This window comes from Lethenteron reissneri, chromosome 39 (genome assembly GCF_015708825.2).
Source record: "Lethenteron reissneri isolate LAM-NWPU_2019-01 chromosome 39, ASM1570882v1, whole genome shotgun sequence".
In the NCBI taxonomy this organism is placed as follows: Eukaryota; Metazoa; Chordata; class Hyperoartia; order Petromyzontiformes; family Petromyzontidae; genus Lethenteron; species Lethenteron reissneri.
Genome location: NC_083817.1, coordinates 7,981,286 through 8,009,100, shown reverse-complemented (window position 1 = coordinate 8,009,100; position 27,815 = coordinate 7,981,286). Strand labels below are relative to the sequence as shown.

The 27,815-nt window shown below is 48.0% G+C and overlaps 1 protein-coding gene across 1 annotated transcript in view; it reads right to left on the bottom strand.

Annotated features, from left to right (window-relative positions):
- The window catches only part of LOC133351928 (nuclear factor 1 A-type-like), a 399,089-nt gene extending 382,827 nt beyond the window's left edge, over positions 1-16,262 (bottom strand). Inside the window, exons 1-2 of the mRNA XM_061567537.1 lie at positions 16,168-16,262; positions 13,936-14,040 (exon numbers count right to left, since the gene is read on the bottom strand). Of these exons, the coding sequence (XP_061423521.1) occupies positions 13,936-14,010 (75 nt within the window). The 5' untranslated portion in view covers positions 14,011-14,040; positions 16,168-16,262. The remainder of the gene's footprint in view (positions 1-13,935; positions 14,041-16,167) is intronic.
- Positions 16,263-27,815: the final 11,553 nt, after the last annotated feature.

The window sequence follows — 27,815 nt, the reverse complement described above, 5'->3', positions numbered from 1 at the left end:
GAACAACACAAATAACAAACAAACAAAAAACTCAACACATTTCTCGACGACACTGTGAACCCTCAAAGGGAAATAAAAATACGTACATAAAATATGCGACGTTTTGGGGAATAGCCATTCTTATTTGACTCTGCTACGATAATTCTCACGACGTTTCGGCCACAACGCAAGCAGCTGTCCTCAGGTGAAGACCAGGTCTGTCAGACGCTGTCTCCCCGACAGACCTGGTCTTCACCTGAGGACGGCTGCTTGCGTTGTGGCCAAAACGTCGTGAGAATTATTTTATTATGTTTTATTTTTATTACTTCATTATTTCCATTCTACCTGACTTTACCGAAAGAACCAAGAAGATGAATCCCTGCAGTCACGAAAGCTTTAAATCGAAACAATTATCATATTTTTTTTTACTGGCAAATGAGGTTCCAATGGTGCAACAGTGTTATTGATACATGTGTTGAGTTGTTGTTATTTGCGCCTGTGCCCACGCAGTATGACGACATCGTCGTTGTTGTTGTTGTTCAGTTGTTGTTGTTGTTGTCGTTGTTGTTGTCGTTCAGTTGGCACGGAACGGACGTGAGCACTCACGCGCGCGATGACTCACGTTGGCGCACAACTCGCAACAACTGGGACAGACGGACGCCGTAAATCGTTGTTCAGATTATTAAATTCCCATTATGACCACTGCTATTCTTTCCTCGCGAGCCAGAGCCTGCGGTGGATCTCGTCGGATTAATAGTTGGCGGGCGGAGGTTGGGGGGGGGGGCTTGTGTTATTTAGAAAAGCCAATCGGTGTTGTTGCCCAAGAGTTATAATTTCTTATGTAAGCGGCCGACCGTTGGCTTGCGATGCCCATCGTCGCGATGTAGGATAAACTGCGTGCGGATTTGAATCGCTATCCACGAACCTGTTCAGTGTTACAATACATCAGAAGCAATCGTCGCACAAGTGTGCATCCAAGCAACTGTCCGAAGTAACCAATTATTGATTTTTTTACTCGTTTAATTGCTGTGATCGTTTACTCATTAAGGACAAGTTAGGGATTGTTTTTTTCTTCCTCCGTACACCTGATAAGATTGTTCAAATAATTTCAATGAAATGAACACATCGTGTTGAATTTCACGTTTTCTGATTGTTGTATTTTCCAAAACCTAATTTGGCATAATGTTTGATCGGCACAGTTGGTTACGTACGGTGTGAAAAAAGTTAAACATACATACACACTGTAAGTATACAAAACATGTATAAGCAAAATATAATCTTACAGCCTCAGCGTCTACATATTTTTACAATGGTATGTTGTAGTGAAATGTTTCTCACGATAGAGTAACTAATATTGAACATCACTTTTTTAAATTAAGTGGTAAATACACATCTAATTCATACATGATCCATTGAAAATAAACTCGGGGTATGATTTACAAGTGGTGATCACTTTGGCAAGAACTTGACACTACCTTAATATGCTATATGTCTAATCTAATCATGTCCGTATATCGGTGATCATATTTAAACTGAATGCCTACTCAGAAACTGCGACCATTATTTACCAGCCAAACACTCCTATGTGTAAGCACAGTACTAATGATAAAACCGCACGTTTTTGTAAGATTTGCATTATAAAACCTAATACGGTATTAGGTTATATTATGCATGATAGAAAACGCCAAATAGTTTTAAGTTTTACTTTTTTCAGAGTGACCTGGGCCATAGAATTTACTTTTACAATTACAGTATTACAATTATCACAATTACACAATTACAGTATTCCCTCGTTATTCTCGAACTTACTATCCGTGATTTTGGCAATCCGCAAATCTCATCTGGAACTCTCCACGGCGACTACATCGAGAGAGAGAGAGAGCTAAATAAAGTGATGAGAGATACAGTGATGAGAGATAAAGTGATGAGATACAGTGATGAGAAAGATAACGAGGAGGTAAAGATATGAGATGTAACTTCTCAAAGCTTTAGAAGCATCTGCAGATGTTGCGCGTGTGATATTCGTAGGCCAATATAATTTTCCGCGAAATTTGCTATTCGCGAGCATCTCTAGAACGTATCCCTCGCGAATAACGAGGGAACACTGTATGCTTGTCTGTTTAACTTCTTTCGCACCGTACGTAGCCAACTGTGCTAATCGGAGGTGCGGGGGGAATGACAACAAACTAAACACAAATAGACAGTTATAAAGAAATGAAGTTTGCGATCTAGATTTAAAATTGCATAGCTCCAGTGGCTTCCTTACATCGTAAGGAAGAGCGTTCCAGACCGCCACAGAAGCAGCATCTGAAAGCGCGCGATGCAGTGACGGCATCTGTTCGATGGCCAGCCAAAAGCCGCCGTTGCGAGGATGACCGGCGTTTGCGTGTTGGTTTACGCTCCTTGAGGAGCTCAGCGAGGTGTTGTGGTTCATTCGCGGCAAGCACTTTGTGTGTCATGAGGATGTAGAACCTTGCTGTTCTCGAGAACAGCATCTAAATACGACCGCACCTCAAGACGCCGCGCGGAAACAGTGGGCACATGTATTGTACAGAGAGAAAGGGAGGGAGAAACGGAGGCAGTCACATTCACAGGCAGAGGAAAAAAATATATCTTGAAACTCAACCTGAACAGGGATTAAACTATAAACTATACTCTCTATATAATACTATTTATTTTAACCAGGTAAGGCCCACTAAGCTGCAAAGCTCTTTTTCAGAAGCGACATGGCACACCAATGATAACAAAGTGGCTTATCATGTGGAAACGTACGGCAGCCACATACTCTAAACGCGTGTTGATTCTAAATCTGGAAGGAAAAATCTGAGAGCCTGGAGAAAAAATCTAATTGACCACGGGGAGAACATGCAAACTCCAAATATACAGCAGGCGTCAGGGTCGGCATCGAACCCACGACTTACTGCATACCAGGCGAGGGAGTTAACATCTCGCCACCGCAGATTCTAAAGTCTTTACGTCTCGATGTGATTCCGTTGGCTTCTATGTGCATCTATTGGTTTCCATGTCGGTAAATCCAATACAAAATAACATGGGTTAATAAAGCTTCACAATATGACCACCATCTCAAGATGCTGTACAGAAACAGGGGGCGTATTTATTTAACAGAAAGAGGTTGTCAGTCAAAGGCTGAGACAAAGAAGGTCTTGAAATGTGATTAAAACAAGGAGTCTATGGTGTTTCATGTGTCTATGTGAATCTGTGTTTCAATACGAGTCTATTGGTCTCTGTGTGGGTCTGTGGATCTCTATGTGAGTCTATTGGTCTCTGTGTGGGTCTGTGGGTCTCTATGAGAGTCTACTGGTCTCTGTGTGGGTCTGTGAGTCTCTATACGAGTCTATGGGTCTATATGCGAGTCTATTGGTCTCTGTGTGAGTCTGTGAGTTTCAATACGAGTCTATTGGTCTCTGTGTGGGTCTGTGGGTCTCTATGCGAGTCTATTGACCTCTGTGTGGGTCTGTGGGTCTCTATGTGAGTCTATTTGTCTCTGTGTAGGTCTGTGGGTCTTTATGTGAGTCTATTTGTCTCTGTGTGGGTTTGTGGGTCTCTATGCGAGTCTATTGACCTCTGTGTGGGTCTCTATGTGAGTCTATTTGTCTCTGGTCTCTGTGTGGGTCTGTGAGTCTCTATGTGAGTTTATTTGTCTCTGTGTGGGCAGTGGCTATCTTTGTGAGTCCATTGGTCTCTATGCAAGTCTATTGGTTTCTATGTAGGTATGAAAGTCTCTGTGCGAGTATATGGGTCTTTATGCGAGTCTATTGGTCTCTGTGTGGGTCTGTGAGTCTCCATACGAGTCTATGGGTCTCTATGCGGGTCTATTGGTCTCTGTGTGGGTCTGTGAGTCTCCATACGAGTCTATGGGTATCTATGCGAGTCCAAACAACACAATACAGTGCGGTTCTACTTAGCGTTTAAATACAGCCGCATGTCAAGGCGCTGTGTAGCAACAGCGGGCATGTTTATTTTATCGCAAGAAAAAAACAGACAGTCATGAACCGAGAAGGGAAAAACAGAAAGAACAACCCATATTACATTTACAAGGGCATTCAATTATGCAGTCCTATACAGTTGGGGTTATGGCAGATTTTCAAAGGCCCCATAAAGGACTGATCCATTCCTAGACGCCCCACTGATTTCCAACGACCGTCTCACTTTCACCTGAACAGGTGATTGAGTGCTGCGTGAGAGCGACGGCTCCACATCGTACGGAGGAGAGGGTGTTTACAGGTTTGATAGGTGCACGATTTGAGATTGGTGTGAAAGGCGTGCATTGTTTTTAATATATAAACCTTTTACTCGAAAATGTATCACGATAAATTGAGTCGGGTATCTATAAATGCATCACCATTCATTCCATACAGAGCAGGGATGGCCAATCTGTAACATGACCTTGGGCTAAAAAGTACCCACTAGTTCTGTCAAGAGCCAAGTGTTTATACTGGTAGGAATCTCCTGGTTATACCAGCCCACAGGGGATTATTGTGTCCGTCCGTCCGTCGTGCAGGGAAGGGCTGGGTAGGGAGGGAGGGGCTAAGTAGGAAAGGGAGATTGGGGAGGGGCTGGGTGGGGAGGGTGGGGAGGGGCTGGGTGGGGAGGGTGGGGAGGGGCTGGGTGGGGAGGGTGGGGCTGGATGGGGGGTGGGAGGGGTGGGGCTGGGTGGGGAGGGGCTGGTCACCCCGAGGTGCCCTTATAAAACTTAACGTTTAACCTACTCACGCCGGCTTGTGCCCGCCCTCACAGTCGGGCATATTTGCGGAATACACCACGCCGCCGTTGACCCTGGCCATTGACCGAGCAACCCAACGTTCCTAACCAGCTCCCTCCGCAGGAATGTGTCATATATATGCGTATATACATAACTATATATATTGACAGTTATCGGCACAGTACGGAACACATTTATTATTCTTTGCTACTGTGATGGAATGTCCTCTACGTTTACGCTCCTTCGGCAGAGCCGAGTGTGGTGGATTGAAGCGCCGAGAGGCGGTGGCCCACTGGCGTGGAGTGACCCGTTACAGAGGCCACAAACACCCAGTTGTTGAGCACAACGACGGCCACGCGTTTCGCCCACGTGCTACGCCACCTCGCTCGCATCAAACCAACAATGGGGCGGACGTGTTCGCGCCTCGGATATGAACTGACAGTTGTCAGTTGTCATCAGATGTCAGTGCAGCAAAAATACACAAATTGTGCTCCAGCGTGCCCCAACATCTGTGCTGCCTCCCGCCAACGACCCGCACTGACCCGCGCGATAAAGTCTGGTCACACAAAGCCCCACGATCGTAATCCAGCAGTGGATCTATGGAAAAGGCTCCACGTGTACACTGACTCACAGTTGTGGTACACAGTATTGTACCTATAAATGTATATGTTTTGAGCTTCTTTCGCATCGTACGTAGCCAACCGTGCGAATGCTATTGTGCGGTATCATACATGATAGAAAATGTATTATCCGAGTGTAGCCCACGAGAGACCCGAAATATATTCAGTGAGAAGTGAAGCCAACGTTTGTGCCACGGTACAAAATGTCTCATTTACAAGCAAGGGCTGTACTATGCAGTGCCCCTTTTCAGCAAGGAAATATCAGCACATGTATAAATCACAGCAATAATAAGTACGAACCGGTATACACGAGTGACGTTGGCTTTTTTAAACCTCCCCCTCCCCCCCCCTCCACACACTTTTAATGCACTAACCTATGTTAGTTTAATTACTGTTGTCGGTTATATTCTTCTTCTTGGTTCTTTCGGTAAAGTCACGTAGAAGGGAAGTAATAAAATAATAAAAATAAAACATAATGAAATTATTATTATATTATAATATTATTTTATTATATATTATATTATTTTATTATGTTTTATTATTATTGTATTACTTCCCTTCTACGTGACTTTACCGAAAGAAACAAGAAGATGAATCCCTGCAGTCACGAAAGCTTTAAATCGAAGGTTATATTCTTGGTTCTTTCGGTAAAGTCACGGAGAATGGAAATAATAAAATATAAAACAATACAAATTCTCACGACGTTTCGAATGCAACACAAGCAATCGTCATCAGGTGTGAAATCCACAGCAAGAACATTTTATTGCTGCCACTTGCAGTCGAAACGTCGTGAGAATTTTTTATTGTTTTATATTTTTCTTATTTTTATTATTTCCCTTCTACGCGACTTTACCGAAAGAACCAAGAATGTGAATCCCTGCAGTCACGAAAGCTTTAAATAAAAATTTGTTGTCGGTTAATTCATTACTTAAAGTAGTGACGTTCCATCTGCCGGGCCCGTGGGTCCCAACGTTCTGGCCAGTGGACCCCTGTCGACTACCGGCGGACCGTGCGAAGTGGTCGCTCGACCTTTGAACCTTATTGGTGCATTGTGGTCCGCGAGCATTCTTTGAAGCGTTGACAGATCGTAGGCGAAGTCCAGAGGGGTTGGGACCGTGCAACGTACAACGACGCAATGCCCGGTCCACAAATACGAAGGAGACGTCACGGCGATGATGATGCACTCCGCTTAACTCCTGCAGCGGTTATCTGGGCTTGACCCCCAGCTGAATGTGAAAGTGTCGTTGTTGCTCTCGGCATTTGAACACTCTACGTTGCCTTGATGACAACACTGGTCATAGACACATGCAGCACAGGTGTTTGGGTGAAGTCACCGTCACCTTTCTGCACGAAACCAAGCAACAAACAACGTCATGAATTTAAGCCAAGCTGTTAAACCGCTCAATCTACAATGCGTTGGGAGCATTTTTTGTTTGTCAATGGCAATTTTGCATAATGATGATGAGAATGACAACACGCGCATTGGTTCTAATGCCGGCAATCCTCGGTTCACGCGCTTTTGTTGTACGCAATTTAGGAACAACGCGCGTTTTGTATTTAGACCATTTTATTGACATACGCGAGGCAATTTTAAATACTCCACCCGAGCCTGGCACCGCGACCCAATGCATTTCCCAGCAGCCAGTGCGGTACAATAACGAGTGTGCGACATTCTACAGCATCTCGCCGCGTCTCGCGTCTCTCGTATTATATTGTGCGTGTACGTGGTATTGTATTGATATGGGCGCGGATAATATCGGCGATTGTGTCTGCGAGTGTGAGTGAAATCGCCTAACACCCCACTTAACCATTCTTTCTCATGGGAAAATTGCCCTTTGACGAACGCGATCTTGAGATACGCGCTCTTTTCCAGGAACGCATCTTATCGCGTCTGTCAAGGGGTGCCTGTACACGGCCTTCATAGGTGCTGCTCGCTAACAGCACTTGCCCCAACAGTCTGTTCAGGCTATACGGGGAGGATCTTTGTCTTTGTACATGTGCGTTGGTATCAAATAAAAAAAAGGCGGTACATTTTTGTTTGTTATTATGATGATGGTAATAAAACAACAACAACAACAACAATAAGGTGCTCATGATCACTAAGGCGATGACAGTTGTGTTATTGAGTGTTGTCACGTTGCGTGTTACGACGAGCAGCATTGCACAATATCAGCGCGTTCGAAATAATCGGAGAATCTGCGCCGTATCGGAACGTCTTCCGCACACTTGCGAAAGGCCACACAGGGGCAATTCAATTTGTCTGCTGTTACATGTTAATTTAAGTGACACATCTTTTTTAAAATATGGATGTGACACCTTCTGGCACAGCTGTAAGTGGTGAGATTGATAATTATTGGACGTTACAACGAGAATAAAACTGTTAATATCATTACGGTGTGATGTGGATTGTCAAATGTTTGAAGACGAGAGATTAAAAAAACCCTCACGAAGAGTTTTGGGACGTAGAGAAGCTACCAATGAAGTCGATGCGAAAAGTATATGTTTTAAATTCTGTATTATAAAAAATATAATTATATCTTGAACATAACTATTTATTGAACACAACCACGAGACCCACACATTTGAAATTGCATCTGAGGGCATTGAAATCTCTACAGTTAAACTAGACAAAAAAAAGTATTGTATATATACAAAGACAAAGGTCCCCCGTATAGCCTGTAATAGACTGTAGGGGCAAGTGCTGTTAGCGAGCGCCTATGAAGGCCGGAACGGTACACGAGGGGGTGGGTGGCCAGCACCACGCCCGGCCGCCTTTGTCTCACCAGTGGCGATGTTTACACACCGCACCAGGTACTCATTTGAGGCTGAGTCGACCTAGGGGAAGCCCAGGATGGGTTCAGATAATCGTCACTGGGTGTTTGCCGTGAGCGGGAATCTAACTCGGGTGGCCGGGTTCGTAGCGCAGCGCGCTGACCGCTACTACACTACCGCACACACACACACACGCAAGCACTCAAACATGAACATGTTTTCCCGACACATTGCACGTTATATGCTTCCCTTTCCGTGCGGACAGAGTGTCATTGACAAGAGCTATTGTTGTGTTTAGTTTGCACACCACTGCCCACAAGGTGCGGCCATTGATGGTGCAATCCTTAAATTAGCTGGGTCGTTAAAAAAAAAAACTAAATACAACCAGACAAGCAAATAAAATCAAGCACCCGGTGTTTAAGACTGCAACGAAGAGGAAAGGAAACTGTGAACGTTTTAGCCAAGTTGGGAAAAAAATATTTAGCTTCTCACAGACAGTTTCAAGTAAGTAAATGCGTGCGGTGTGCGCGCCATTCTCATAGCACGCCGGCTATCGCGACGGAGCTGTGTTTCTGTCTGTGCGCCTTGTGTTGTTGGGGAGTAGGGAATGTCCAACCATGACTATCTCTTCGTACACGTCTGTGTTTCCTGAATGAGGCCCGTTGACTAAAACGTCAAGATCTTTCTTCCCTCTCAGTCACAGTATTTACAATCATTATTATGATGATGATAATAATTGTATTTATGTTCAACTTCCATCGCACCGTACGTAGACAACCGTACTAATCGGAGTTGTGATTTGTGTGAGTTCATCGAAGCTGCAATTCGACAATGACTATTATTAATGTCCCATCACGCATGAGATCTCTCCCTGGGTTTGATCTCACACGAAGCTCATGGTCCACCTGAAACTGACTCCCGCACAAACCGTGACAGATGCAGATTGCCTGCTTCGCAAATGGAAAATTAAAAACTCTGCAGCAGCGAGCGGCTGTGGTCATCCACAACAGAGCGGACAAAGTACAACGACGCAATTCCCGATGCACAAATACGAAGGAGACGTCACGGCGATGAAGCACTCCGCTTAATCCGGGCTTGACCCCAACGTGAATGTGAAATTGTCGTTATTGCTCTGCGATCTGCATGAGCCTTAAAGGAAGAGTGAAGAAGAGGACGGAGGTAGGAGAATAATCATATTCTCTGTCCCGACTGCTTCGGTGGTGCCGGTGATAACCCCGGCAGAAATCTCGCTCGGCGCTCTCTGCAGCTCGCCGCTAACGCACTACTCGGTGAACGGTTTCTCCGCGTTGCGGACGCAAAATCGACGAATTTCGCAACGGAACGGCGATTGCAAAAAGCGATTTTTAATCGAGCTGGAGGGAGTAAGCGGTGGGGCGGGCGGGGGGGAATAAAAATAAATCATGGTAACAGAGATGATGCGTTGACATCACTGAAACATAACAGGAGACGTTCCATCCTGAGGAGAGTCTACAGTTGAGCGTCTTAGTCGGGAGGGTCTGTCGGTCATCGTCAGCGCGGCGGGGTTTCTGTTTGCGCGACTCAAATGGTCAGTGAACAGACAACCCCCCATTTTTATTTGATTAAATATGTGGCTAAGAGACCCCCCCCGCCCCCTAACAATATTTTGCGTTTGATATGTTTAATTACACCCCATGAAGCCTCTTCTGTTCCCCACCCACTGCTCCCCCGGCGTCCTAGACACGTCTAAGAGACACCCACAACGCATCTCCGAGGAGTCCCCGGCGACTTCTCTCCATGAAACGTTGGCGACGTGAACGCCGATCGCGCCGATTGAGGATTCCTTTGACACGGGACAGAGAGACAGAGAGACAGAGAGACAGAGAGACAGAGAGACAGAGAGACAGAGAGACAGAGAGACAGAAAGACAGAGAGACAGAGAGAGAGGGAGGGAGGGAGGCTGGAGGCGCAGATTTTTCACGTCGTTTCTGCTCGTGGCTCGTGAGCCGTCGCTCGACAGGCCCTGGACACCCGCGCCAAAGAGACGTTACGTGCTGGAGGTGAAATATCTTCTTGGTTCTTTCGGTAAAGTCACGTAGAAGGGAAATAATACAATAATAAAACATAATAAATTAATTCTCACGACGTTTCGGCCACAACGCAAGCAGCCGTCCTCAGGTGAAGAACAGGTCTGTCGGAAAGACAGCGTCTCATTCAGAAATACAGCGTCTCATTCAGACGCTGTCTTTCCGACAGACCTGTTCTTCACCTGAGGACGGCTGCTTGCGTTGTGGCCGAAACGTCGTGAGAATTATTTTATTATGTTTTATTTTTATTATTTTATTATTTCCCTTCTACGTGACTTTACCGAAAGAACCAAGAAGATGAATCCCTGCAGTCACGAAAGCTTTAAATCGGACGTGAAACAGTTGACTCGATGAAATAATTGTGTAACAGTAGAACTCTGCATATCCGTGGATCTTAATACCCGCGACTCCTATATTCTGCGCCACTATAACCTGATCAGTAACAACCTGTGGAAGTCTATCGCCAGGAGGGCACAACCCAACTTCCAAAGTGTGTCTGCTTTGCTTGCTAACTGTTTCTATTCCTCACCCACCCCAGTGCCGATTTCATGATAAATCGCTGACACACGCACGCACACGCACGCGCACGCACACGCACGCACGCACGCACACGCACGCACGCACGCACGCACACGCACGCACGCGCACGCACACGCACGCACACGCACACGCACGCACACGCACGCACGCACACGCACACGCGCGCACACGCACGCACACGCACGCACACGCACGCACGCACACGCACGCACACGCACGCACACGCACACGCACGCACACGCACGCACACGCACGCGCACACGCACGCACGCACACGCACGCACACGCGCACGCACGCACACGCACGCGCACGCACGCACACGCACGCACGCACACGCACGCACACGCACGCGCACACGCACACGCACACGCACGCGCGCTTGACTCGGCTATTCGAACACGAGAATCGACGCACGCACAGAAGGTCGCCGGACAGGGCCAGGACCACGGCGAGAAGTGCGGGTGCGCTTTAACGTTCGACTGCGGATGCTGCCCGGGAACGAAAGTTGAACGCGCCGTAAAACGACCAGCTTGCGGTCAAAGCGACGGCGCTCAGAGGCGTGGCGCGTTCCCGGGTCGATGCCGCGCGCCGTTCGGCATGAACAGCGCCGAGAGAGAGAGAGGAGAGAGAGGAGAGAGTGAGCGAGAGAGTGAGTGAGAGAGTGAGCGAGAGAGTGAGCGAGAAAGTGAGCGAGAGAGTGAGCGAGTGACTGAGAGAGTGAGCGAGAGAGTGAGCGAGGGAGTGACCGAGAGAGTGAGCGAGAGAGTGAGCGAGAGAGTGAGCGAGAGGTAGGGGTTTTACATAAAGCTAAGTAAAAAATTTTTTTACGAAATGATGAACGAAGCAAAGTGCCGAATACACCGAGCATCTTCTTGTTTCCACTGATCGTAGAAAAAAAGAGAGAGAGAGGGGAGAGAGGGGAGAGAGAGGGCAGAGAGAGAGGAGCTGCGTACCGCGCGAGCAGCAGAAAACCTCCCCAGCCCGTGCCGCGCGGTTGTGACCGACCGAGCCGTCACTCGGGCGCCAAAACTTCGAGGTTTTTTCTCTCTCGGGGGGGGGGGGGGGGGGGGGGGGGGGGTGCCTCCATCGCCGCTACCCGACGGTGATGGCTTCTTCGGAGATGGTCACAAACTCGCGTGCGGTGGTGGAGGTGCGGGTAAGAGGACACGCGCGGTCAGGTGTCGCCCGAACCGTGCGTCAAACTTTGCAGAGGAAGGCATCACACCCGAGGTTGAATCAAACGCGCGCCTTGTTATTCTGCTTGTTATTTTTATTGTTGCTGTTGTTAGCATCGACAAAAAAAGTCATTGCCGTCCACTTATTTATTTATTTGTCAGCTATGTTTGCCGCTCGTGTTAATTGAATCATCACGTTGTCGCACACTTCAAATTTAGGTTCCGTGGGGGGGGGGGGGGGATGCGATGTTATTTTGGGCTGACGATGTGACAATGCGTCAAGGCTATGGGGGAGAGGAGGGGGGGGGGGCACCGTAATTAACTAATCTGCTCGACGAACCTAACGACGGTCCCCTACCAGCACCCCCCCACCTGCCTCTACCCCCCACTCTTCACCCCTCCCCATCCCGCCGACAAACACCCGCGCCGCCCCCAGTTTTGGTGCGAGAAACAATTAAGCTCAGCCGCAGAAGCCATTAGCGAGCGAAAATTGCTTTGACTTGGCCGGCGCGTCGAGGTGAACACGCGGTGGCAGTGGCAGCGGCGACCCGAACGGTTTCGCCGTCGAGCAAAGCCACGCGGGGGGGACGCGGGCGAACTTTGCGATGTCTTCCAAACGAGCTCGCTGTTGCGCTCCTCTCGAGCGAAGGTTTACGTGGGGGGGTGGGGGGGGTTTAGTAGAAAGTAAAAAAAAATTGGCGGATGCGTTCGTATTTTTTTACGCGTGTTGCCCCCATCGCTCGTTAAAAAAAATGCCACGCCGAGGTCTGAATTCATAGTAGTTCGGCATTGGTCTGGAATTAAGGGTATTTATTTATGGATCTACATCCTCCGTCAAGTTAACCTGAGTGGCTTTAAAAGCCGATAGGGGTGGTCTTAACCCACCGCTCCTACAGTTTCACTTTGGTTGACCACACAGTCACAACCGGTATAAACTTGACACGAGCAGACGAATAGTGAGGTCACAAGAATTATAATGTCATCTGCCGGAGAGTGGCCTTCCCGAAGATGAGATAAGAGAGTCAGATTTCGCCTGTTGTTCGATCACGTGAAAAGCGAGCCAGAGATGGATTACAAAATTGAAAGGAAGGCGCAACTTCACTGGTCGTTGGAGATAATGGCAATGGATTGATTTTTTTATTTTACTAAAACCTTTTTCCGAAGTTTTCGTTTGAAATCAAGAAGAAAGTTTTTGTCGCGTGGCCTTTTCTTTGTCGCTACGAAGTTGGGCGACGGCGGCGCACATCTTTAAATGATGGAAATAAGTATAAAGCCAATGTAGCAGCAGGACCCATCTGAAAACGAGTCCTTATCTTCTTGGTTCTTTCGGTAAAGTCACGTAGAAGGGAAATAATAAAGTAATAAAAATAAACATAATGAAATAAAATTTATTTTATTATTATTATATATATTTTTTTTATTTCCCTTCTACGTGACTTTACCGAAAGAACCAAGAAGATTAATCCCTGCAGTCACAAAAGCTTCGAAACGAGTCCTTAGTCTCAGTGTGACTTTCCTGGACGAATAAGTCAATTATTAATCTGATCATAATTTAACAATTACACGGCTGAAACTATATTAGCATTGAGCCCCTTATCTGCTCACAACTTTGTCAACTCATTGATTTATTTCACCACTTCGTTTGCAATCACCGTGAGCGTCCAAATAACTTTGAAGCAAACAATGACAGCTCATTTACAAAACGCTCTCGATATCAGCGCACATACACGTATACACATGAGAAACTGAAATCACGTGAAACTGACGCATGCAAAAACCTTCGCAAAAAACTTGAACGAACAAAAAAACGTTCAACTCAACGGAGCTACGGGAATACGACACTCCAAAACAAAATCTAATTGACGCGAACTTTTGTCAATGTGCAATGGGCAAATGATGAATTAAATTGAACATTTTCGGCAAGTGCTAAACATTTAAATAAATATAGCGAGAACCATGCACCCATACTGGGGGGGGGGGGGGATGGGGGGTAGTGGGGGCAGGGGTGTGTGTGTGGGGGGGAAGGGGAGGAGGGGGGGGAACGAGTGGGGGAACTCACCATCCACCAGGTCCGGGCCGTGATGTCGTAGCACAGCTGCCATTTCACCGACCCGTCCGCAGGTTTTCCAGTCATGGCAACAGCAGCAGCCTCCCCTGTCGCAGCCTTCATGGGACGAGCGAGTGAACGGTTGTCGGTGAGCGGGCAGGAGGAGAGGGATGCGAGGAAAGAGGTGGGGGGGGGGGGGGAGCGAGAGAGAGAGAGAGGGAGAGAGAGCGTGTGTAAGAGAGAGAGAGAGAGTGAGAGGAGAAAGAGAGAGGGGGAGAGAGATAGACAGGGAAGTGGAGTGCACGCTCGTTGGGGAGTGCACGGAAGACGAGCGGATGAGCGAACGAGTGCCTAATCAGCGTACGCGCGAAAACCCCATCTGCGCCGCGTGTCTGCGGATACTCCACGCCGTTGCCAGAGCGTGGACCACTTGGCACGGGTCCCCGCGTGCGCGTACCACGCAACACACACGAGCGCGCGCGCGTACCACGCAACACACACGAGCACGCGCGCGTACCACGCAACACACACGAGCCCGCGCGCGTACCACGCAACACACACGAGCGCGCGCGCGTACCACGCAACACACACGAGCGCGCGCGCGTACCACGCAACACACACGAGCGCGCGCGCGTACCACGCAACACACACAAGCCCGTGCGCGTACCACGCAACACACACGAGCACGCGCGCGTACCACGCAACACACACGAGCACGCGCGCGTACCACGCAACACACACAAGCCCGCGCGCGTACCACGCAACACACACGAGCCCGCGCGCGTACCACGCAACACACACGAGCCCGCGCGTGTACCACGCAACACACACGAGCGCGCGCGCGTACCACGCAACACGCACGAGCCCGCGCGTGTACCACGCAACACACACGAGCCCGCGCGCGTACCACGCAACACGCACGAGCGCGCGCGCGAACGCACAAACAAGGCACGCACCAACCGAATCGCGGGGGATTGTGGGTGGAGTGTGGACAACTCAATTGAAGAGACAGGGCGTGCAAAAATAATAATAATATAGACCCCGCGAGCAGTCGAGCGGCCAAAAGTACCGAGAGAGGTTTGGGGTTTTGCCGTCTCGTCGCGAGGATTTCAAAAAGCTCCGGCATACGGTGGCGGGAGGGCGGAGAGATGCGAGAAAGTGCAATTTGTTCCACCGCCGCTGAAGAGCAGGAAAAAAAATGCGTGATTTTTTCTTGCTTATATATACACACACAAAGGAGAACATCTAAATTGGGAACAGTGAAATTGACAGGAACGCTTGTCACGTGAACTTTGAACTTTCCTCGCCGCCCACACCCCCCAGCCCCCACCCCTATCCGCACCCTCCCACCCCCCCCTTCCTCTCCGTACTTCACCAAATGTTCAGGTTGCGTGAGTTGGGCAGGGTTGACACGAACGGGTGAAATTAGACGGATGACAGACAGGACCAGGGAGGCGGGGGGGGGGGTGTGGGGGGGGGGTGAATCTCAACGAGAGGAAGATGAAGTGAGAGGAGCGGTCGGACAGACGGAGGAGCACTACGGAGGGATGGTGCGTGAGCGCGCAGTGAGCGTGACGGAGACGAGCGAACTTGCAGGCACGACGATAGGGGCCACGGACGAAGCAGACGCGCGCACCTGGAACTGCTTAGAAAGTAGGAGGGTCGGCGACAAAGGAGGGCAGAGGAAATGATGAAGGCATTCACTATTAAAATACAAGGAACCTCTAAATTTGGGTGCAATTTCTGAAATGACTGCAGTCTGTATTTCAGTGGCTGCAACCTGGATAGTGTTAACCTTTAGGAAGAAAAAAAAAGCGACGCGCGCAGAACACGCGGACACGCGCACGCTCCCGCGCGGGTCTAGATTAAACAAATAAATATCTAAAACTATATATATATTTCATACGTTCATTTTTTTCGTCTTTCAAATTTTATTTCCACTGCGCTCTCGGCGTTGCGTCGTGAGACAGAGGGCATCCATTTGGATCACTTGCAGAGGGGTGCAGCGGCCCGCATGTTAAAGAATGGCCATCGGAAGTAAATATCACAGAACTAATTCTGAGCTTGCTTCAAGGGACTGCGTAACAGAGAGCACTTTCATGCGCGCCTTGCTACAACGGTCAAACGGATTTATTTTGTTCTTTTTAAATAGTCGGAATTTAGCCAGATTAGTTGGAAGAAGAAAAAAAAATCTAAATTGCCTGTGATTTTTGTGTGTGACCAAGGCTGACAGCATCAACTCACGAGACGTAATCTCCTGGCAGCTGAAGAATGACTTCAAAACCGAGGATTTTCCACGGCTCGTGCCTTGGTGCTCGAACCACTCACTTGAACCACGTGTCCCGCTCTGCAGGTCTGCACCAACAACAACAGAGAAAAAATGAACCCGCGTTAAATCCGTTAATGAACTGTTATTAACGTTTGACGTTAAGCAACGTTTAGAGGAGCAGCGAACAAAATCAGTCGCCAATTCGTCACGAGATTTGAGGACGAAAAATGTGGTTCGAGTAATTCCCTGACTTTTGTCCGGAGAAAGGAGAGTTTAAAATCCATGGATCCTGACCTCTCAAATATTCCTCAAGTCTCCATCCACAGCACAAGAAGTCTTGCAGCCAACGCACTCACAAACACAAAGGCAAAGATCACCCGTATAGCCTTAACAGACTGTTGGGGCAAGTGCTGTTAGCGAGCACCTATGAAGGCCGGCACGGCACACAAGGGGGTGGGTGGCCAACACCACGTCCGACCGCCTTTGTGTCCCCAGTGGCGATGTTTACACACCGCACCAGGTACTAATTTGAGGCTGAGTCGACCTAGGGCAGGCCCAGGACCGGTTCAGACAATCGTCACTGGTGTTGACCGTGAGCGGGAATCGAACTCGGGTCGCCAGGTTCATAGCGCAGCGCGCTAACCACTACACGTACACACACACGTACACACACACGTGCACACACACACACACAGATGCACACACGTACACACACACTCGTACACACACACAAACCATGCTCACACCACTCGTGCACGAAACCCTAAAAGCCCAACGCCACGTAGACGAGGTGTCTCACCAAGACTCGAACCATGTGGGACACACACGTCTTGTGGGTGACACGTCTTGTGGGTGACACGTCTTGTGGGTGACACGTCTTGTGGGTGACACGTCTTGTGGGTGACTCGTCTTGTAGTGACACGTCTTGTGGTTGACACATCTTGTAGTCACACGTCTTGTGGTGACACGTCTTGTGGGTGACACGTCTTGTGGTGACACATCTTGTGGGTGACACGTCTTGTGGGTGACTCGTCTTGTGGGTGACACGTCTTGTGGGTGACACGTCTTGTGGTGACACGTCTTGTGGGTGACTCGTCTTGTGGTGACACGTCTTGTGGTGACACGTCTTGTGGGTGACACGTCTTGTGGGTGACACGTCTTGTGGTGACACGTCTTGTGGTGACACGTCTTGTGGGTGACTCGTCTTGTGGTGACACGTCTTGAAGTGACACGTCTTGTGGGTGACTCGTCTTGTGGTGACACGTCTTGTGGTGACACGTCTTGTGGGTGACACGTCTTGTGGGTGACTCGTCTTGTGGTGACACGTCTTGTGGGTGACACGTCTTGTGGGTGACTCGTCTTGTGGTGACACGTCTTGTGGTGACACGTCTTGTGGGTGACACGTCTTGTGGGTGACTCGTTTTGTGGGTGACTCGTCTTGTGGTAACACGTCTTGTGGGTGACTCGTCTTGTGGTGACACGTCTTGTGGGTGACTCGTCTTGTGGTGACACGTCTTGTGGTGACACGTCTTGTGGGTGACTCGTCTTTTGGTGACACGTCTTGTGGTGACACGTCTTGTGGGTGACACGTCTTGTGGGTGACACGTCTTGTGGGTGACTCGTCTTGTGGTGACACGTCTTGTGGGTGACACGTCTTGTGGGTGACTCGTCTTGTGGGTGACTCGTCTTGTGGTGACACGTCTTGTGGGTGACACGTCTTGTGGGTGACACGTCTTGTGGGTGACTCGTCTTGTGGTGACACGTCTTGTGGGTGACACGTCTTGTGGGTGACACGTCTTGTGGGTGACTCGTCTTGTGGTGACACGTCTTGTGGTGACACGTCTTGTGGGTGACACGTCTTGTGGGTGACTCGTTTTGTGGGTGACTCGTCTTGTGGTGACACGTCTTGTGGGTGACACGTCTTGTGGTGACACGTCTTGTGGGTGACACGTCTTGTGGGTGACTCGTCTTGTGGTGACACGTCTTGTGGTGACACGTCTTGTGGGTGACTTGTCTTGTGGTGACACATCTTGTGGGTGACACGTCTTGTGGGTGACTCGTCTTGTGGTGACACGTCTTGTGGGTGACTCGTCCTGTGGTGACACATCTTGTGGGTGACACGTCTTGTGGGTGACTCGTCTTGTGGGTGACAGTCTTGTGGTGACACATCTTGTGGGTGACACGTCTTGTGGGTGACTCGTCTTGTGGTGACACGTCTTGTGGGTGACACGTCTTGTGGTGACACGTCTTGTGGTGACACATCTTGTGGGTGACACGTCTTGTGGGTGACACGTCTTGTGGGTGACACGTCTTTTGGGTGACTCGTCTTGTGGTGACACGTAGTGACACGTCTTGTGGGTGACTCGTCTTGTGGTGACACGTCTTGTGGTGACACGTAGTGACACGTCTTGTGGGTGACACGTCTTGTGGGTGACACGTCTTGTGGGTGACACGTCTTTTGGGTGACTCGTCTTGTGGTGACACGTCTTGTGGTGACACGTAGTGACACGTCTTGTGGTGACACATCTTGTGGGTGACACGTCTTATAGGGGACACACATCTTGTAGTGACACGTCTTATAGGGGACACACATCTTGTAGTGACACGTATTGTAGGGGACACACATCTTGTAGTGACACGTATTGTAGGGGACACACGTCTTTGCTTCATCATTCGACTGGATCTGTCACCCACCCAAAGTGCTTCCTCGTCCAGAGGCCCCGACAGACGAACGTCACTGCGAGCCACCCTCGTGGTGACACACGAGGAGCGAGAACCGATTGACTCAGAGCTCTGCCCGAGAAGGATTCGTGCGTGAGTTGCTGGGACGTGCCACTCTCTCTCTGATTGCTGCTGAACGCGGCGCGGATGCAAATTTTTTGCCGGATAGAATTGAACCGCCGATCCAGCACTCACCCATTCACCCGAATAAATTGTTCGCCGGCGGTCAGTCGCACCCCTTATTGCTCTTCTTTCCCCACCACCGTGGCTGATGTTGCTATGAACTTCACCCGTTGTCTCACCCAGCCGCGTTGACGATCTGGTCAACCAGCCTAACTCTCTCGTCTCATTCGTACCGTGCTCGGCCACAATACTGCAGTTCATAATAGCTCACTCACTCGCCCACTCACCCATCCACTCACCCAATCACTCACCCACTCGTTCACCCAATCACTCACTCACTCACTCGCTCACCCACTCGCTCACCAAATCACTCACCCACTCGCTCACCACACTGCAGGTCACAACAACACACTCACACGCCTACTCAGCCACCCACTCACCCAATCACTCACCCACTCGCTCACCACACTGCAGGTCACAACACACTCATTCGCCTACTCACCCACCCACTGACCCAATCACTCACCCACCGTACACTGAAAGTCAAAAACACTTATCTTGCTGTTCCACTTTGGAAATTTCACTCTCGTCATCTATTTTCCCCACGAGCGCTGTTTGTTACTGGCCGTTTGACATTTTCGGGGCCGTGGGGAGGAACCCTTTGGGATTGTACAAATCCCATCCACCGTGGTCCCAAACCTCTTCTCAAGTAACTACAACGTCGACTCATCGATTAACCAGCGTCAACAGTTTCTGTTTGTAGCTGGCCAATAGTTGGGGGTTTAATATTGGGCCTTTGGTAATCAAAAACAAATATAGACACACACACACGTACACACACACACACGTACACACACACACACGCACGTGCACACACACACACAAACACACGTAGACGTACACACACACACCACACGTACACACACACACGAACACACACGTACACACACACATACACAAAGATCAAAGACAAAGATCCCCCGTATAGCCTGAACAGACTGTAGGGGCAAGTGCTGTTAGCGAGCACCTATGAAGGCCGGAACGGTACACGAGGGGGTGGGTGGCCAGCACCACGCCCGACCGCCTTTGTCTCCCCAGTGGCGATGTTTACACACCGCACCAGGTACTCAGTTAAGGCTGAGTCGACCTAGGGGAGGCCCAGGACCGGTTCAGATAATCGTCACTGGTGTTAGCCGTGAGCGGGAATCGAACCCGGGTCGCCAGGTTCATAGCGCTGCGCGCTAACCGCTACACCACCGCTCCCCCTTCACATACACACACACGCACACACGTACACACACACGTACGCACACACGTACACACACACACGTACACGCACACACGTACACACACACACGCACACACGTACACACACACGTACACACACACGTACACACAAACGTACACACACACAGACACGTACACACACACACGCGTACACACACACACATACACACACACGCACACACGCACACACACACACGCGTACACACACACACACGCACGTGCACACACACACGTACACACACACACGTACACGCACACACGTACACACACACACACACACGTACACACACACACGTACACACACACGTACACACAGACACGTACACACACACATGTACACGTGTGTATGATCTCAGACGCGGCAAGTCTTGCCACCCGCGGACGTTTGAAAAGGCGCGCGCGCGCGCGCTCGCACGGGGCCACTTTGTGGAACAGCATCGCGTCGGCGCTCGCCTTGGGGAAACACAAAATGCTAATGCGGTATCTTTCAAGCGAGGCGCGCCTAATGCGACGCAACAACGCCGACCGACGCGCGCAGATGCGCCGCTCTCAGGCCAGCCACTTTCCGAAAAATATCCACGGCTCAGAAAATAAAATAAATAAAAATGTGAGCACGGCGAGCGGGGCGGATGGCCCTCCGGGTGTGGCGTAGGGGGTGGTGGTGGGTGGCAGGGTTGGTGTGCACGGGTGACGACGGGGTGGGTTTGCGATGGATAAGTTGCTCATCGCGATTATTCGCGGTCGTTGGCGGGCTCTGGGGTGAGTGGCTAGCAAGTGCGATTGAATGAAGGCAGGTCAGCGTGGGGTGGGGTCAGCCGGCACTGTGAGTGGGGACATCGGCAATCCAAAGGTCGCCGATTTTTAAATCCTTTATATCAGGGGTCGGGAACCTTTTTGACTGGGAGAGCCATAAAAGCCCAATATTTCTAATATATTGCATTGAGAGCCGTATAGTATTTTTAACGTATAATAAATTAAATATGTCTTACTTTTAATGCGACTTCTGGTGCTGCATGGTTTTGCTGATGGTCTTGTAGTCTGGTTCGTACGCGGTGAGGTTGAGCTTCGTGCAGGCGTTGAGGCCCCGTGACCCGTGAAATTTATCTTCAAAACTAATTTCTGTTCACTTAAAAATGACACAGTATTATAATTGGTTCTTTACCCTTCTATCTGGCAACACAACTGACACCTTTTTGCAAGGAGTCATGTTTGCATAGACCGCAATACCTGCAGTCATAAATACAAACAAAAGACATAACTCTGATAATGTGCACTGTCCTTGAAGTTGATTGGTCCACACCCGAGACAGCTTTCCTTCGAGCCTAGTCTCATATGGGTTGGACCAGATGACGCCAAAAGGCGCACGCCTTTGGCGTCATCTGGTCCAACCCATATGAGACTAGGCTCGAAGGAAAGCTGTCTCGGGTGTGGACCAATCAACTTCAAGGACAGTGCACATTATCAGAGTTATGTCTTTTGTTTGTATTTATGACTGCAGGTATTGCGGTCTATGCAAACATGACTCCTTGCAAAAAGGTGTCAGTTTTGTTGCCAGATAGAAGGGTAAAGAACCAATTATCATATTTTTACTGGCAAATGAGGTCCCCATAGTGTTGACACAGTATTATTAAGCAATATCACAAGTATTTTAAATTCAGTTCCAAACTGATTTTTTATTTGATTTTTTTGAACTCAAAATTGTCTGGGAGCCATATGCCGTCACCGGAAGAGCCATATATGGCTCGCGAGCCATAGGTTCCCGACCGCTGCTTTATATTAAGTTCGCTTGCTTGCTTAGGACCGTGAAAATCTTTCGGTCGTTTTTTAACCCACTTCCCGTGATCCAATCGAGCTGACATTTTCCACACAGACTCGTTGTGCGTGACAATGAATGTTCGTGAAATTTTTTTCTCCAAAATTTTACACTTTTTAGGACAAAATATTATATTTAATTACCAATTGCTTAATGGTGCCATGCAATCATCTGACCCATAGGTGGCAGCCATCTCAAGCCAGAGGACGAGAGGACTCTAGCCGCCACGCATATAAAGGATTTATAGTGAAAAACGTTGTTTTTACGGGTTATACTTGTTGGGGTTGACCACCGGGTACGGCAATTGAAGCAACGGACACGTTTCTTGAATCTGCCCCTCTCCGCCCCCTCTACCGCTGTAAATCGGCAGCGCGCGTGCGGTGTGGTACAAAGTGTGGGTACTCCAGGCTTGAAGAGTCGTTTTTTTCCCCACCCGCCTATTGTATCTCTATAAAAAGGTTTGTGTCTTATGAGATGATTGCCCCACCCCCCTCTGTCCCCCCTGCCATACGAATGTGGAATTTCCACCGCTGGCTCACAGCTGTAAAAAAAAAATCGTAGGAGCACTGCCCCATGTAGAAAACACTGTGACATTTATGACGTTATGAAACTGTAGCTCTCTCTGTTCTCTTAATGTTTTGATGCTGCAAAAAAACCAGCCTCAAAGTCTTTCAAATAAGCAAAGAGAGAAAGAGAGAAAAAAAAATATCAAGAAACTCCATAAATCACTTCGAGTCTCCTTTTTCTCTGTTGTTCTTTACCCCCAATTTCATTCCGATTGCACCATCGACGTCGCGCTACGGGACAAAGAATCCATTCAGATCCCTCGCGGGCAGCAGTGCAACGCTTTGTCCGAGAGGACAGCCCCCACGCAATGTGGATGTCATAGAGCTACATCTGAAGATCCCTTCACGTGACCTCTGGTCCACGCGGGAGAGGGCAGCACGTTCCCACCCGTGAATCGGAGTGGTGAGCGTCGCTTTTGGGGGGGTAAGTCGTGTGTTCGTTTTGTTTTGTTTGTGTTTTGCTGATTCTGCTGCTGCTACTGCGGTGGTGGTGGTGCACAAGGATAATTAACAACAACAATGAACAACATCAACACACTCGTCAATGACACCGTAGCCTTAACAGGACAAATATGTTATTAGGTGACGTTTTAGGTAATGACCCTCTTGCTGATGTGTTATGTAAAAGAACCATTGCCCAAAAACGTCGCATATTATATCTACTTTTATGGACGAATGTTTTTTTTAAAATAATAATTCCTTTGCCCAACTCACTGAACGGTGCCTGCCCTAGATTAAAATCATTCTTAGTGTAACAAAGCTCGTTGAGACGACTTCTGGAATCCGTCTTTTATTCAACTTATGTTACAGCTACTTCACGCTTCTGACAGGCAGCGTGAGAGGGACAGATAGACAGAGAGAGAGACGCACTGCCACGTGGCAACTCGGAGCCCCGCTGCCACGTGGCCCCCTTCCTCTGTTCGACCCCACTTCTGACACCAATGTAATGAAGCTCGTTGAGACGACTTCTGGAATCCGTCTTGTATTACATTAGTATTACTTCATGAAGTACACGTGCGATGGAGCGTTGGCACACGGTGGTTGAGTGCATTGCGCTCACGAACCCGGCAACCTCAGTTCAATTCCTGGCAAACAGGGCACATCACAGACGCGTGTGGGCCAGTCCGAGGCTCCGTTACGCTCTTCAACAAACTCGCAATTGACCAGCGTGATCAAGCATGGCCAAACGAACCCCCTTGAGCAATCTGGCATAGGCATAGAGAAGGCTTCATCCAGCAGTGGATTAGCAGCAGCCGCACCTGAACAACTCTGGCACCTCCCAGTTTAACCAGTCTACACAACAAAGGCTCAGTAAGGCAGCAGCCTCAGCCGCACCAACCTTACCATAATAATACAAAAACTCCGATTCAGGTGCCTACCTTGGCTCCTCCCCCCTAAACAGATATATACAAGGTCGGGTCTCTTGGAATTTCTCTTTACTTGATACAGCAATCGTGCTGTAACGGTTCCACCTGAAGACGGAAGCTTGCGTTGCCTCCGAAACGTTGTGATTTTTTATTTCACTTTTATTAATTAAAATTGTATTTTTTACCTACGTGACTTTACCAGAAAAAAACCTAAGAGTATAAGGGACTAGAGGTTAGGTTCATACTTACGCTGTGATTTTTGTTTATAGAATTACAGTATATACACACACATGTTAATGAATCATATGCATGTGTTAATATTTCTGTTTACGTACGCTTATATTATACGTCATTACTCTTTGGTTCTTTCGGTAAAGTCACGTGGGTATTTATTTTATACCTGCAGTCACGAAAGCTTCAAATCAAGATTATACGTCATTATTTATCAAATGTGAAATGCATTGCATTAGTAAGGATTTGAAACCATGTGCTTTACATATATAGTATCATTCGTGTCTTTGCACATGTGGATTGACAAAAGCTATAATTAATTATATGGTTATTGATTGCATTGTGATTTAATTACTAAGAATTGTGCTTTGCAAACCGGTGTGATTAAAATTGTAATTAACTTGTAAGCACACATTTTGTTTACATCATATATACAGAATATAAATATCACTGCTCGTATAAGTCAGTCGTTTATCACTTGATGTCTACTCTTGAGAGTTCAACGAGACAAAGATGTAATCAATAGTAGATGGTATGAAGTGACAAAAAAACTATAAATTCTGACTGCTCGATTTCATACCGAACTTGCGTCGGAATGAATGTTCAACATAAATATTGACATTAACCGCATCGCATTAAAATTGAGAATCATCATCATCAGCAGCCACGATCAATCGACTGCTGGATGAAGGCCTCCACCAACACTGTCATCGTCTCTGATCGTTTGGCGATGGAACAATACGTCCAGATTCTAGATTTGAAGTTTTCGGTAAATGTCACGTAGGTGAAATAAAAATAAAATAAAAATAAAACAACGCAATTAAATCAATAAAACAACTAAATTAAATAAATTATGTTGTTTTATTTTATTTAGTTTTCACCTACGTCACTTTACCAAAAAAAAACAACGAGTATGAATCCGTCCCGATTTCACCGCTACATTTCCACGGCTGACTTGACACCACAGACGGTGGTTCTCCCCACCTTTGGCTGCCACTCTTCTATTAGTCTCGACTGCTCGCCATCATCCTTCTAGCGAAGCCTCCCGCCCAAGTCCTACTAAGTCTTCCCCCCCGCCCCGCCCCCCAGCAACTTTGAACGATGTCTTTAAAACTTGCGAATGATCTCTAATTACACGGCGTTCCTCTTTCGGCCTCTCTTTTCAGACACATTTTCTTTACCCATTGCCCATCAATTCCGATCCGTACGTCTTGCATGAAAAAAAAAACCAATACAAGCTCATACATTAACCGCATGAAGTAAAAAAAAACTAAAAATTCTAGAACGTTCCGTGCAACAAAAAAACGGGCAACGGAATCATTCGACTTCAAACCCGACCGCGACGTTACTGCATTAGCGGTGTGTTTTTACACCACAAGTTACACGGGCTTTAGGAACAGGCGCACAGTCTGCTGTTTGAGAAACTAAATACGTTGAACGAGCTTGGCATTTATAGAGAGAGAGAAGGAAAAAAAAGCCCCGACCGAGCTGTAATGTAAAACATCGCACAATAAACCGAACGAGAGACGCGGAGAGAGAGAGAGACTGGCTCAGAGAAGACGAGAGGGGTGAGGGAGGGGCGGAGGGAACGGCGAAAAAAAAACCCCGCGCGAACCGCGGTTCCTATCAACATTGGGCTCGTTTTGCAGAAATGGCCTCGCATTTTTCCGCGCTGTTCTGTAATTTTAAGGAAATGGGATTCTATTGTCAAGTCCCCCCCTAATGTGTTCCTGATGTCAGAATCGTCGATAAAGTGGCGGGCGGCTGGCGGCTGGCGGGCGCGCTGAAAGGTGGGTGGGCGAGCGAGCCGGGCTGGGTAGCAAGCCTTCGCAAGCCGCTGCGGACGCAAAGGTTTGGGTCTGCGGTGGAGGACGGCTTGTCCCGTCTGTCTGACCGCGCGTCTCGATGTGGGTGGGTGGGTTGGTGGGTGGCTGTGGTGGTTGCTGGTAGGGGCGGTCGTGATGGGTCTCTCTCTGCTAGTTTCGGCGCAAGGCTTTGCGAAAGTCAAGTAAGCGTGCCGGGCTCTAATAACACTGGTCAACACACTTTTTTCTGGCATAAGGTATTCCAACGGGTTTAAGGTAATTTTGGGGTGCTGATTCCAAATCCGGCATCAGTTTTTGTCACATCAGGTTCTTGAGATATCAAATATTGCATTTTCAATAAAAACTGCATAAGAAAGATATTAAATAAATGTGTATTTCTACATAAAATTATATTGTAAACACACTATCCTAAAAATACAGCGTCATATTTTAACACTAAAGCAGTCACTGACTCGCAACAACTTGCAATCATAAGTGACAGAGTTAATTTCGGGTAAAATCAATGGAAATGGGGTATGCCGATAGCATAAAAATGAGATGTGATAGAGCAAATCTGAGATCAGATTTGGAATCAACACCCTGAAATAGTGAAATTAGTCTAAAACAGCTGCAAAAGTCCAGGCCAGAAAAACAACGTTTTTTTGTTGACCAGTGTATATAATCTCAAGCGGTGCCCATATTCATGAAATAGAGGGTTGCACCACGTGCTGTGTCCATACTATATCAACTCAACATCAAATCGATTGAAATATGTCAAAGGTAATAAAAAATCCAACGTATCTCTGTCATCTTTAACCTTTCTGCATATCTCTACTTTCTCATCTTCACCGCTATTTACGGCTACATTCCTCTTAGTTCACGACATCTCGATCTGTTTTCTACACCTCCTCTTTAATTCTAGATTTGAAGCTTTCGTGACTGCAAGGATTCATATTCTTAGGTTTTTTCGGTAAAGTCACGTAGGTAAAAAATTAAATTAAAATTAATGAAAGTAAAATAAAAATAAAAATCACGACGTTTCGGAGGCAACACAAAACGTCGTGATTTTTATTTTTACTTAACTTTCATTAATTTAAATTTTTTACCTACGTGACTGTACCGAAAAAAACCTAAGAATATGACCTCCTCTTTAACTCAGTGGAATTTTATTAATGCATCAAAAGGGAGGGAGGGGGGGTTGGGGGACTCTCTCAATGACCATTTCTACTTCGGGCCTTCCTATGTTCTTCCTTCACCGCCGCCGCCCGCTACATTTAATTTTCAGAAACACGGGGCTCTGGATTTCATCTGGGTCGGTGACCTGAACGTTATGTAGTGGCCCGGCACGCAACATCAAGACGACATCAAGGATCGCCTATTCTGACTTTTGATGTTTTGACGATTTGCTCCGAATTCTTTCACGACATCGATGGCACGAACATCGGCGTTGCGAGCGGTGGTGGTGCAGCGGTGAAACTCGCTACGCTGTGAACCCGGCGCCCCGAGTTTAATTCCTGGCCACGTCTAACAAAGGAGGTGAGTGACACCGAGAACGTTGTGAAGTATGGTCAAAACCACTCCCCCCCTGACCGACACGGCATGGGTCGATCTTCACCCAGCAGGGGATTGACATCGGGACTGTACATTCTTCTGCTAATTACAACGATTCGTATTACGGATGTTTGACTTAACAAGCTATTATTTTCAACC